Source organism: Lynx canadensis, chromosome X (assembly GCF_007474595.2).
Source record: "Lynx canadensis isolate LIC74 chromosome X, mLynCan4.pri.v2, whole genome shotgun sequence".
NCBI lineage: Eukaryota > Metazoa > Chordata > Mammalia > Carnivora > Felidae > Lynx > Lynx canadensis.
This window is the reverse complement of record NC_044321.2, coordinates 94695333-94709058: the sequence shown is the minus strand read 5'-3', so window position 1 is coordinate 94709058 and position 13726 is coordinate 94695333. Positions and strand designations below refer to the sequence as shown.

Below are 13726 nucleotides of genomic sequence, written 5' to 3'. Positions count from 1 at the left end.
TCCTGATACTCACGCCCTTACGTAACCTCCTCCCCTTGAGGGTGGGCCGGACTGACTGACCTGTCTGTAAAGAACTGAACGGCAGCGTTCATGTCATTGCCAAGATTAGGTTACAAAAGACTGTGGTTTCCACACCGGGTGTCCTCTCACACACTCTTGCTTGAGTCACTTGCTTGAGCAAGCCAGTCGCCGTTTCATGAGGCATGAAATGCCTCCCTGCATGAAAGGCCCAAAGGGCAAGAAACTGAGGGAGGCCTCTGCAGTAGCTCCCTAGGACTGCTAGAGTGAATCGCCACACGTCGGTTGGCTTAAAACAATAGACATGTGTTCTCTCACAGTTCCGAAGGCTAGACGCCCAAAAGCAAGGTATCCGCAGGGACGTGCTCCCTCTGAAGGCTCTGGAGACGAATCCCTCCTTGCCTCCTCCTAGCTTCTGGTGGCTCCCGGGAACCCTTGGGGTTCCTTGGCTATACCTGCATCAACTCCATCGTCTGCCCCCATCCTCACAGGGCCTTCTTCCCTGGGGGGTCTCTTCGTGTTTCTGTGTATCCTCTCTTATAATGATACTAGCCATCAGATGCAGGGTCTACTTTAATGGTGTGACCTCATCTTAACCTGATCACATCTGCAAAAACTATTTCCAAATAAAGTCACATTCACAGGTATAGGAGTTGGGAGCCGAACATATCTTTTTGAGGGATACGATTCAACCTGCTACAGCCCCCATCCAACAGCCAGCAAGGAACAGTGGCTTTCTGACGACCACATAAGTGAGCTTGGAAGTGGGTTTCCTAGCCCCAATCAAGCCTTCAGATGAGACTGCAGTCCCACCCAACAGCTTGACTGTAACCTCATGAGAGAACCTGGCACAGAGGCACTGAGCCACGCTGTGCCCAGATTCCTGACCCACAGGAACTGTGAGATGCTAAATGTGTTTTCTAAGCCACCAAATTTTGAGATTCTTTGTTATGCAACAATAGATAAGGAATACAACCATGCCTGGCACCTAGCTTGCTCAGTCCCTCAATTAGTAGGGAACCGATTACCTCAATAACCTGTCTCTCGACTGTCAGAGAGCTATTAGAAAGTTCTTCCGATAGTCCTATTTTGCCCCAAGGAGCCACAAAAGAAAATAACCTATCTCCTCTTCTACTTAAAATTCAGCAATCAGGACTCCTCACCCCCAGGCTTGCTTCATCCAACCACTTGTCCCTAAGTTTTGTGATTCTTCAACACCCCGATGACCCTCTCAAGGATAGGTTCCAGTCTGCCAATGAAGCTCCTACAACGTGGCGCCCAGAATAGAACACTGCACGCTTCTGATGTGGCCAGGACACTGTGTCCCACCCTGTAGTATCCCCTTGTTCTGGGAGCTACACTATCACTGCGGCCTGTGGCTACACACTGGGGGTATTTAAGGATCCAATGCTGGGTCACTCCTACACTCCACCCCACAACACACACACACACATCCATGAAGCGTAGCTCTTTCTAGGGGCGCCTGGGTGGCTCAGTCGGTTAAGCGTCTGACTTCGGCTCAGGTCATGATCTCACGGTTGGTGGGTTCGAACCCAGCGTCAGGCCCCGTGCTGACAGCTCGGAGCTCGGAGCCCGGAGCCTGCTTCGGGTTCTGTGTCTCCCTCTCTCTCTGCCCTTCCCCCTACTCACGCTCTGTCTCTCTCTCTCTCCCAATATGAATAAAAATTTAAAAAATTTTTTTTAAAAAACAGCACAGCTCTTTCCAATCCTGTTCTTGGGCCTGACACCCAGTTTGCTCAGGCACTCCGTAAATACACGAAACTGTTGTCTTCAAACCCAGATACGGTTTGATCTCTATCAAACGCCATCAAGGTCACTGTTCTACTCTTGATTCTGTCACTAGCCCACAGGATGGTTCTCTAGCAAAGCACGAGCTATGGATTTCATCATGCCCGCCTCCTGGTATGTTGTTCAGGTTGTTAAAAACATAGAGACAGGACAGGAGAGAGAGAGTGACGCCTTTCGGATTGTGGGTTTTCAAAGAGCTGCGCGGTGTGAGTTAAACCTGGGTGATCTGGCTGTAATTGAACAGCAAATGCAGTGCGATTGCAGCTTCCCCTGGAGGATGTCGGGAATGCGGTGCCGCCCCCTCCCCCAGTCGATCTTCCGCTTCGGCCCCTCGCTGGTTTCCGTGGCGCGCGAGGTCCCGTCCCCTCACCTATGCTCATTGCCTGGCTCCAGTTGCTCCACAGCCTGTCGTCCTCGTAGCACAGCTTATTCGTCCTCACCCGGATTCTCACTGTGTTCAGAGTGTCGGGGAGGATGCCGGGGACCATGAAGCAAATTGTACCCTGAGAGGAGAGACAAACACACACGAGGCATGTTACCGGGCGGTTCTCTTTTTCTGCTTCTGAATCCCGCGGAAATAGAATTCTCTGCCGAATTCTGTACGCGGTCAAGACTTGGATGGCGGCCCCCATGACCTGACTTTAGCTCCTCAAACGAAACTTGGCAATAACCCGCAAAACAAAGGAGTTTCTTTTGCTCAGAGCAGTTACCGTTGAGGCCACAGTCACCCCGCCCCACCCCCAGTCACTCTGTGAGCTTAAACCCAAAGAGCGAAAGTTGAATTTACTGACCTCCAGGTTTCCCTCAAATTCTGAATTCTGACACTTGGCTTCTTCAACCTGGAAGATATAAAAAAACAAATACATTCAAAAAGAATTAAAAGACTCCATCGCATCATTTCACCATTTCTAACAAGGTTTCCTTTCATCCCATCTGAAGGGGACCAGGTGCCGTGAAAGGCTAGTTTTGTTTTGTTTTAATAAGATGCGCTGGATCAATTATATACACATACAGGAAAAAAAAAAACCTCTTGACCCCTACCTCACAGTATTTACAAAGTCAATTCCAAATGGACCGCACATCTAAATGTGAAAGTTAAAATAAACTGAACAAATACATAAATACGGCGAGATTTTAGAAGAAAACGTAGAACATCTTCATGACCTTGAAGCAGGAAAAGATTTCTTAAATAAAACCACACAATAGTAACCCTAAAGGAAAAATTGTTATAAAGTCATCTGTATCAAAATTCCAAACTTCTTCTGTTCATCCAAAGATATCCTATTCGAAAAATCTGAAAAGTGACGCATAGAGTGAGAGAAGATGCCTGCAATCGCTGACAAAGAACTTGCATACATACCTATTTATAATATATACTTATATTTATATGTAACACACCCACGCACATATACATACAGGCCACCAACTAACGAGGAAGAGGCAGACAACCCCACAGAAAAACTGGCCAAAGATTTGAGCAGGCATTTCACAAGAGGGTATTCCAAATTGCCAACGAACATGTGCAAAAGCGCTCAACTTCGTTAATCATCAGGGAAATGCAAATTAAATCCACAAGATGATGACACACACACGCCTATCAGACAACACCGAGTGCTGATGAGGATGGGAAGCACCTAGCGTCCTCAGCTTCTGCTCTTCATGGTGTAAATGGGCACAACCATTTGGGAAAAGTCTGATCATCACTTACAGACCATCACGTATAACCCTCTGACCCATACAGGCTCAACAGAAACGTACGCACGTGCGCACCAAGAGACAAATACGCAAACGTTCATAAAAACTCTATTCATAAAACTCCCAACCGGAAACTATCCAAATAGGCCCCAAAGGGAGAATGGATAAATCAAATGTGATAATACCGACATGACAGAACCAACGCAGTGAGAACGAAACACTGACAACTACAGGCAACGATATCTGTGGCTCTTCCTAAACGGAACGCTGGGTGAAAGAAGGCAGACGCGCACAAAAAGCAAATGCTGGAGAATTCGTTCATACAAGGCTTCAAAGAGGCAACAGAGGCGCCCGGGTGGCTCAGTCAGGCACCCAACCCTTGGTTTTGGCTCAGGTCACGATCTCACAGTTCACGAGATCGAGCCCCGCATCGGGCTCTGCGCCAACAGCGTGGAGCCTGCTTGGGATTCTTTCTCCCTCTCCCTCTGCCCCTCCCCTGCTCACTTGTTCTCTCTCAAAATAAATAAACTTTAAAAACAAATAAATAAAAATAACAAGAGGCAACAAAACTAATCTATGGGATCAGAAGTCAGGGTAACAGTCATGCTTTGGGAGAGTGACTAAAAGGGGTCATGATGGGGCTTCTGGGGTGCTGGTTACGTAAGTGAAAAATCATTTGCAAAAATCACTTGTGAAAACTCATTGAGCTATGCATAACCACTTGTGTGATTTTTCTATAGGATACTCTACATCAATTAAAAGTTTAAAAAAAAAAAAACCAGTCTCCCTTGTTGAGAGTATGATATCGAAAACGACTGAGTCAGAGAAAACAAAGTATAATGCAAAATTCTCTTCCACACAATTTAAATCACTTGCTGTCTGATGTAGACAGAAAGATCAGTTCCTAAAATGCAAATATTTCAAAAGTGCAGTGAAAAATCAATAGTGAAAACCTGTTGCTTAGTATAAGTAGTCTACTTCTGGCCAACAGGTTATATGAAAAGATGTTCAACATCATTAATCATCAGGGAAGTGAAAGTCCAAACCGTAATTAGGCATCATCTTATACCTATTAGAATGGCCAACATCAAAGACAAGAAATAACAAGTGTTGGTGAGGATGTGGAGAAAGGGGAACGCTTGTACATTGCTGGTGGGGATGCAAACTGTTGCAGCCACTGTGGAAAGCGGTATGGAGGTTTCTCAAAACATTAAAAATAGAATTGCCCCATGATCCAATAATCACACTACCCAAAAGGAACAAAAACACTGATTCAAAGGGGTACATGCACCCCTATGTTTACTGCAGCATTATTTACCATAGCCAAGATATGCAAAGCGTCCACCCATAGATGAATAAAGAAGATGTGGTATGTATATATGATGGAATATCATCCAGCCGTGAGAAAGAAGGGAAAATCCTGCCATTTGTGACAACATGGATGAAACTCAGGGGGCACTGAAAGACAAATACCGTATGACCTCATATATATGCGGAATCTAAAAAAGTTGAGTTCAGGGGCACCTGGGTGGCTCAGTGGGTCAAGCATCTGACTCGGCTCAGGTCGTGATCTCACAGTTCGTGGCTTCGAGCCCCGCGTCGGGCTCTGGGCTGACGGCTCGGAGCCCGGAGCCTGCTTCGGATTCTGTGTCTCCCTCTCTCTCTGCCTTTCCCCTGCTCACTCTCTGTCTCTCTCTCAAAATAAATAAACATTAAAAAGTTAAAAAAAAATTGTTTTTAAAGTTGAGTTCGTAGAGGCTAAAAGTGGAATGGTGGCAGAAGGGGCTGAGGGACAAGGGGGGAGTGGGGTGATGTTGGTGAAAGGGTACAAGCTTTTAGTTATAAGTTCTGGGGATCTAATGTACGGAGTGGTGATGGTAGTTAATAATGCCGTATTGTATAACTGAAATTTGCTAAGAGAGTAGATCTTAAGCGTTCTCACTACTTAAAAAAAGGTAACTGTGGGGGCACCTGGGTGGCTCGGTTGGTTAAGCATCCGACTCTTGATTTTGGCTCAGGACATGATCTCATGGTCATGAGATCGAGCACCACATCAGGATCCACGCTGAGCACAGGGCCAGCTTAGGATTCTCTCTCTCTCTCTCTCTCTCTCTCTCTCTCAAGCCCCCCCCCCCCGCCTCGTTCACGCAGGCACACATGCATGCTTTCTCTCTCAAGGTAAATAAATAAACATTAAAAAAAAGGTAACTGTGTGAAGTGATGGATGTGTTAATTAACTTGATTGTGGTAATCATTTCACAAGATATACGCATATGAAGTTATCATGTTGTACACCTTGAAAGTAATCACACTGTACAACCCAAATATGTATACTTTTTCCTTGTCCATCATACCTCAACAAAGCTGGAAGAAACAGTCACCTTTTATCAAAGAGACGCTTAAACATGAGACAAAAGCCAGAACACAGAGCTATGATTTTTGACCGTGCATGTTATTCACTAAATGGTTCCCTGCAGCATTTGTGATGAGCTGGAAGGCCAGCTGAGTGATGGAGAGTCGTCCTATCGCTACTTCTTCCAGGGCAGAGAAGAGGCCACTTGGGAATCAGAGACCTGCTGGGGAATCACAAGCGTCAACTACCACTTGATGGATCGGTTTGCAGGTTCGTGCCTCCCTCCTCATGACCATCTCCCAGATATATATGTATTCCAAACATCAGCAAATCACGGCGCAAATGGAAGGTTCTGGGCTCTTGTTCAAATGTAAATTCCCTTGCATAGTTTATGGGCTGCTCGGATACCCCTGTGGGAGAAGGAAGACAAGGGCACAGAGGACCAAGCAGAGAGTTTGTGGAGAAGGGGGGTGGTTAAACAAGAGTCATTCTTTGCTTTGTGATTCTGTCATGAGTTACTTCTGACCACAGCCCCCCCCATGTGATGGCACCAGCTCATGTCCCAGTCTACTTCCCCCTCTTAACTAGAACACCAGGCGAAATAATTCCTCAAAAAGGCTCGCAAAAAACAGGGCGGGGGGGGGGGGCAGGGGGAAGGGTCTAACCAGAGGAGCTCAAAATCAGTGAGCGTACAAAAAGCTGATGACATTCTGGGAGAGGAAGCAGCTGGTGAACATCTGCCAGGGGAAAGAACGTTCGGCTCAAATGTGTAAACAGAGTTAATTCCCAATAGGCTACAGTTCTGATTTAGGAGGACAAATTCCATAGCATGTACACGCTCTTCAGTTCAAAAGTTTGTAAAAAAGATTAACTCAGTTCAACAATAATTTATTAAGTGATGACCGTGCACATGGTGTTAATCCCAAATATTCTCAAAGTTTAATACATCAGGACCAACCTTTGACTACATAAAGACCAACTGATTAGCTGTGTGGCCTGTAGCAAATTACTTACCCTCTCTGAGCCTTAGTTTCCCAATAAAATATAGATTAAAATAGAACCACTTCACAGACTGTTATATGCTACTGTATAAGAAGCACCTAGAAGAGTAGCTTTGTAGCATATCATGAACACTTAACAAGGGATGGCTGTTACTATTAAGAGGAAGTATCGAGGTGGTCCCCAGTGCTTACGAGCACAAGCTTTGGGGTCAGATCACATTTGCTCATCTGTGAAATGGGGACAAAATGATAGGACCTAGATCGTCAGGGTAACCGTGAGGATTACAAGAAAGGGTTGAGATAATGTGTCCATTAAGATGCCTACCACAGGGGGGCCCGGGTGGCTCAGTCAGTTGAGCCGCCGACTCTTGATGTCTGCTCACGTCGTGAGCCCGGGGTCGTGGGATCGAGCCCCGCATCGGGCTCCATGCTGAGCGTGGAGAGTCCCTGCTCTGGATCGGGATTTTCTCTCTCTGTCTCTCCCTCTGTCCCTGTCCACCCCCCACTCGCATGCTCGCTCTCTCTCTCCAGAAAACATTTAAAAAATAAAATGCCTAGCACATAGTAATCGCTCGATCTGTGCTAGCCACTGTTAGCGGGAGTGGCACAAAGTAAACACCCCCGAAGTCCTCCCTGCAGGAGCTTTTATTTTTAGTCAAGAGAAAAGGCTCAAACATGTGATCGGGGTAACTCGCAGGACACAATTCGGTGCCAAATGAGTAATACGAGCAGCATGTGTCTCAGGATTTCAGGCAGAAGAGAGCAGGAGAGGCTGGAGTAGTCAAGTGTGCTTCAGTGCCCTGACAAGCTGAGTCCGCCGTAAATCCAAGCCTCACCTTCTCCCCACTTGGAAGCCCTTTGCTCTTTCCCTTTGCGGCACGGTACGGGGACACCACTTTCTGGTACGGATAATGGTGGTTCTATTTCGGCAAACAGATTCACCTGCAGATGCCCAGAAAAGCTCCGGTCAGCTGTGGACCCGGCCACTCCCTCTGGAGTTACAGCCTGTCAACAGTGGCTTGTTTTAGTAAGTATTTTGAAACTCCCACGATGAGCCAAAACAACTGGGCTCTAACCTCTGAAATGCAAATGCACACGCCCCCCCGCCCCCCCCACCGCCGGCAGGTGGCACACCAGCCACGGCCCGGCCCCTGTGGTCTTGTGGCGCCACCTCATGGAAACTACACTCCTCGGGGGCCAGGGTATTTGAATCTGGGCAAAATTTCCCAATTTTGTCGTCGTCGTTGTTTTGGTTTCTTAAATGTATTTATTTCAATTCAAGTTAGGCTTCGGGAGTAGAATTTAGCGATTCATCACTCACACAGAACCCCCAGTGCTCATCCCAACGAGCGCCCTCCTTAAGGCCCGTTGCCCGTTTAGCCCATCCCCCACCCACGTCCCTCCAGCAACGCTTCGTTTGTTCTCTGTATTTAAGCCTCTTATGGTTTGCCTCCGTCAAATTTAATAAACGAACCCCCACCGTGCCTGTGGTCCAAACAAAAATGTTTAAGGCCCAAGTGTGTGACCTCTCCTGTAAAGCGGAAGAATGGGACTGACGCCCTGAGGTTACACCACATCCTGTTATGGCCGGTGGCCCACGGGGACCTCTAATTAGTGTGTTTTGTATTAGCTTCCCAGGAGCGTAAATGTACATACGCCAACAAATACGGACTCCTCAAAGTGGACTACCTTAGTTGCCACAAACTCCAAGAAAAGGGAATGGCCATACCAGAGCCTCGAAGTATCTACCCGATCTGACCCCGGCCTCCCGCTTACGCGTCTTTTCCTACTGTATTTTGGCCACCCGAGTCTCCTCTCTGTGCCTCACACAGGCCAAGCCCGTTCCTGCCTCAGAGTCTTTTGTACTGGCTGTTCCCCCCACCCCCATCTTCACATGGCTAGCCCCTGCCCGTCATTCTGGTCTCATCTCCAATGTCATCACTTCAGATGACTGCCCAACCTCATATTCCCTCAGGCCCACCTGTCATGCCACTACATGACCTATTTAATTTTCTTCACAGCCTTCATGCTCTGAAATCAGCTTGCTCATTTACATACTCATTTTCCAGTAGGGAGGTTTCATGGGAAAAAAAGACCTTCGCGTCAGGGTCACGTGCACCTAAAACAGCGCCCGGCACATGGTAGATATGTACTGAAAATGCGTTCAGCAAACGAATCAACGAATGGCTTGAATCTGACGGCCAGTGCCACTACCATAAACCCTCAAAGCTCCCACCACGCCCTATTTCAGACGAGAAAGTTCATTACCGTCATCATCAGGTGACAAATCTAAGAGCTGCACTTCACTGACATTTCGGTATATTACCCTGTAAGAAACTCGAGTGACAGAAAAATAGCCAAGTTACATCCACTAGCTAAGAAAAACTTACGTAGAAAATATCATGCGTCTCTGTTTGGCTGTTGTTGACTTCTACTTGATAAGATAAGCATCTGCTATAAAAATTCTGTGGATTCTTCCATTGCACGTACAAGTTACCGTTTTGGAAGAAGAGCCGTTTAATATGTGGGGGATCAGGTTTCACTGAAAGACAGAAATAGAAGCATACAAGTTAGCTTCCAGGGTTCATTTTGATGAGGTTCATACACGGGGAGAGATAATGAAGGTCACAATGAATGGAGAAAGCTTATTTTAAGCTGCCCTGCCAAATGGATCTAACGAACATCTTTGGGGTGTCTGGAAGATGACGTGAACTCTGACCTGCATCCGGTTAGAACACGGATGGGGTATAATCAGGACATCTAGCTGTGACAGAGAATAAAGAAAAGAAGCCCTTAGGTCCACACGTGCATCCACCTAATGGCTAACGGGGGGCACCGGGCACAAGGGGTTTCCCCAGGCGCCACTCACTTGCGCCAAGACCCCAATTAAAACATTAGCCTAGTCTCTGTCACACGCCACGGCACGGATGAACCTCAAGGACCGTAGGCTAAGTGAAATAAGCCCATCACAAACACTGTAGGATTCCACCCAGAAGAGGTACCTAAAGTAGTCAAAATCATAGAAAATAGAAAGCTGGTTACCAAGGGCTGGGGGAGGGGAAATCAGTGTTTAGTGGGCATCGAGTTTCAGTTCTAAAAAGATTTGAGAAAGTTCTAGAGATTTGTTGCACGCCAGTGTGAATATACTTGACACCTCTGAACCGTATAGTCAAAAACGGTTACGACGGGAGGGGTGCCTGGGTGGCTGAGTCAGTTAACCGACCGACTCTTGCTTTCAGCTCAGGTCATAATCTCACGGTTCATGGGTTCGAGCCCTGAATCCGGCTCTATGCTGATGGTTCGGGGCCTGCTTGGGATTCTCTCTCTGCCCTCCCCCACACTCACTTTCTCTCTCTCTCTCTCTCAAAATAAATAAACTTTAAAAGCAAGTATTTTTAAAAAATGGTTACGATGGGAAATTTAATGTTATATGATTATAACCACAATTAAAAATAAAGTGAAAAAAGGGGGCATCTGGGTGGCTCAGTTGGTTCAGTGTCCGACTTCGGCTCAGGTCATGATCTCGTGGTTCACGAGTTCGAGCCCCGCGTCAGGCTCTGTGCTGACAACTCAGAGCCTGGAGCCTGCTTTGGATTCTGTGTCTCCCTCTCTCTCTGCCCCTTCCCTGCTCATGCTCTGTCTCTCTCTGTCTCTCTCTCTCTCTCAAAAATAAACATTAATTTTTTTTTTAAATAAAGTAAAAAAAACTAGCCTAGTCCATTTACTTTTTAATGAGTCAACTATGCTTAAGACTAAGCAACAGGAAAGAATTCGGATGAGGGGGTGCCTGGGTGGCTCAGTCAGTTTAGGGTCCGACTCCTGATTTCAGCTCGGGTCACGATCTCACAGTTCATGAGTTTGAGCCCCACATCAGGCTCCATGCTGACAGTGCAGAGCCTGCTTGGGATTCTCTCTGCCTCCTTCTATCTCTTTGCCCCTCCCCCACTTGCACGTGCTTTCTCTCTCCCTCAAAAATAAAAAGAAGAAGAAGATGACGACAAAGAAGAAGAAGAAGACGACGAAGAAGAGGAGGAGGAAGAGAATGGACAATGACAGAAAACAACTTGAAGCTATCATCTTCCAGCTGCGGAGGATCTCCCTCTTTGGCACCACTAATCTCCAGGAAGGATAGGAAAACGAGCTTTGAAAGGTCCATCAAGGACAATCGGCCAAGCAAGAGGCAGGACAGAGAAGGGCTCAGATTATCCCACTTGGCAAGTTACCACGACCTCACTCCCCTGGCCTTCGGTCCACTAGTAGAATTCACTTCCACGACTATCTGAAGGAGTGGTAAATAGTGTTCCAGTCGCAGACTTGCGAACCTGGTCAGCGCATGGTTATCTGCTGATATATTTTCTGTATCTCTCTCAGCCAGAATCTGAGCTCCCTGTTGGGACCTTGCAACACATAAATACACGTGATGCTTACAGTAGCCTGCTTTAGGGACTTACAGAACACGTATATACCTCACATCATTTGGAACTCATGACAATCCTTTGAGGTCAGAGGGACTCTCCAGGAAACGCTGAAAGAGTATATGCTTTGTCCGATGGGAAGACCTAGGACCTCAAGCAGACATTTTGTTTTCAACTCGAGGCCTCTTTCCAATGGGCCGACACTTGGCTGCTTTGGTTGTTCTGATTGCTGGCTGCCTGTGCTGCCCAGCACGTCAGCCGGTTTGAGTATCACTTCTGGTCACTCCTCCTCCAGTCCAGTCCTTTTTTCAACTAAGAGACTCTCAAGTATCATAAGTAAAAGAAGAGATTTTTTTTTACGTTTATTTATTTTGAAATGGGGGGGGTGGAGAGGGGCAGAGAGAGAGAGAGAGAGAGAGAGAGAGGGAGAGAGAAAATCTCAAGCTGACAGTGCAGAGCCCGACACGGGGCTCGATCCCACGAACTGCAAGATCACGACTCGAGCCGAAAGCAAGAGTTGGACACTTAACGGACTGCGCCACCCAGGTACCCCTAAAAGAGAGCGGATCTTAAAAGACAGAGAGCCTGTATCCAATCTCGGTTCTACAGCTAACTGTGTGCTCTAAGTCTGGACACACTCGGAAGCAAATAAGAACAAAACATGTGACACACGGGCTCAAGAACCATTAGAATTTGCAAGGCTGCTTCTTTTAAAAGAACTCAAATAAAGGTATACATAAATGCAATCCTTTTTCCTGGGAAAATCCTAAAACCAGAATCGTCACTTTTTTAGTAACTGTATTGATGGTTCAAAAGACGTAATGCTTTTTATCCACACTGTCGTGCGGGACTTCTAAAACTTACCATGAGAAGTTAAAGGCACTATATTGAAGGATGGTCTAATTTTCCCCGCATTATCCTTGACCACTATTTGGACGCTGTGTTGTTCAAAACTGGAATCCTTCAAATTAGTCAAAGCAAAGGAACAACCAATGTGTTGACCTTCTCTATAGATGTTTTCACATTGAAGAATTTTGCCCAGGCTGCTGTGCCTGCAAGATATAAGGAGACAACCTTCCGGATTATTTGTAACAAGGTATTCAGGAAACAAAGGCAGACATTTGCTTTTCAATGACTGAAGAGGACCACGAAAAGCAGTATTTGCAATATGGAAAGATAGCTTTTCCCAAAACCCTGTTTTATAATGTGGCTCTGTTTCATACTCTAGGAAGAAACGAAGGTTCCTCTTCGATGAACACTTGTTTGTTTTTTTAAGTAAGCTCTACACTCAACGTAGGGCTCGAACTCACAACCCCGACATCAAGAGTCACATGCTCTACCGACTGAAGCAGCCAGGCGCCCCGACCCCTGCTACTTTCAATAGCTATGGAGCCCTGCCTCCTTTCCCTCGTCTGTATGAGGGATCTTCCGAGGCCAGGATGAGAAGTTGTATGCTTCTTGAAAATGTCTCACGTGCTGAATTCCGTGGCTCTCCTCTGGCCCTTCTGTCTGCCTGCATTGTTTTCTTGGCTTCTCCTCCCCCTTCTCTCTTCTCAGAGGGTTCACATCCAGTCCTCGGCCCTTTGCACATTCCTTTCTACTGCTTACGCCCTCATCCATCTTTCCCCGGTTTACCATTTCAATCCCTCAACTAGAATTTCTACACTGGGGATTCCTTGGAGCCAGTCCCAGATTTTTAACTGCTCCATTTGTGTGTTCCACTCTGGCGTCAAAGCCAATGTCCTTATGCCCTCTCTTCCCTGCTAAATTGCCTTTCTTCTAACCTTCCCCGTTCCCATCAGTCAGAGCTCGTTTTCTCTGGGCTCCTAGATTACAGCCTTTGAAATCACCCTTTCCCCCCTCCGTCCCCCCCTCTTTTCCCTATATTCTATCACCAAATTCTGTCATTTCTTCCTCCACACAGCTTCTTGGAGTCTCTCCTGCGACATTCCTGTGACCCTCACCTTGTCTCACGCCCTAATCACTTCAGGCTTCCTGTCCTTTTCAGACTGACCCCCCTGACCTTTGTTATTAGTGCCTTCCAATCACTGCCAGGTGAACGTTCCAGAACACAGTGGTTTTCTAAGTGTCTTACTCCACCACGTAGCTTTCAATGCCTTTGTAACCAGGTCTGCTGGCGTCTCATTTCCCATTTCGAACCTCTACACATACCTTTCCCCATTGATCACCAGCATCGAGCACAGTGCAGGCAGGCAGAAGGCACTCATTACACTTTTCTGTCTAGGCTATCCAAGGATTCTCTCTTGTACTACCTGGCAGAAGACAGAGTCAAGCCTTACGTCAGCCACAATGGGAGTCGTGCAAAGGTTTCTACAGAAAGGAAGACAAACTTAAAAACGAACCAGGAGTAACGAGTCCCAAACTCTTGACTTGTTACCTCAGAATCACCTATAGCCGTATACAATGAAGATTCC

At 46.8% G+C, this 13726-nt stretch overlaps 1 protein-coding gene across 3 annotated transcripts in view; it reads right to left on the bottom strand.

The window, feature by feature from the left end:
* IL13RA1 (interleukin 13 receptor subunit alpha 1) overlaps positions 1-13726 on the bottom strand; it is a 57508-nt gene that overhangs the window by 18150 nt on the left and 25632 nt on the right. For all 3 annotated transcript variants that reach the window (XM_030304672.1, XM_030304673.1, XM_030304671.1), the window contains exons 5-8: positions 12156-12343; positions 9267-9418; positions 2619-2666; positions 2198-2330 (exon numbers count right to left, since the gene is read on the bottom strand). In XM_030304672.1, the coding sequence (XP_030160532.1) occupies positions 2198-2330; positions 2619-2666; positions 9267-9418; positions 12156-12343 (521 nt within the window). The remainder of the gene's footprint in view (positions 1-2197; positions 2331-2618; positions 2667-9266; positions 9419-12155; positions 12344-13726) is intronic.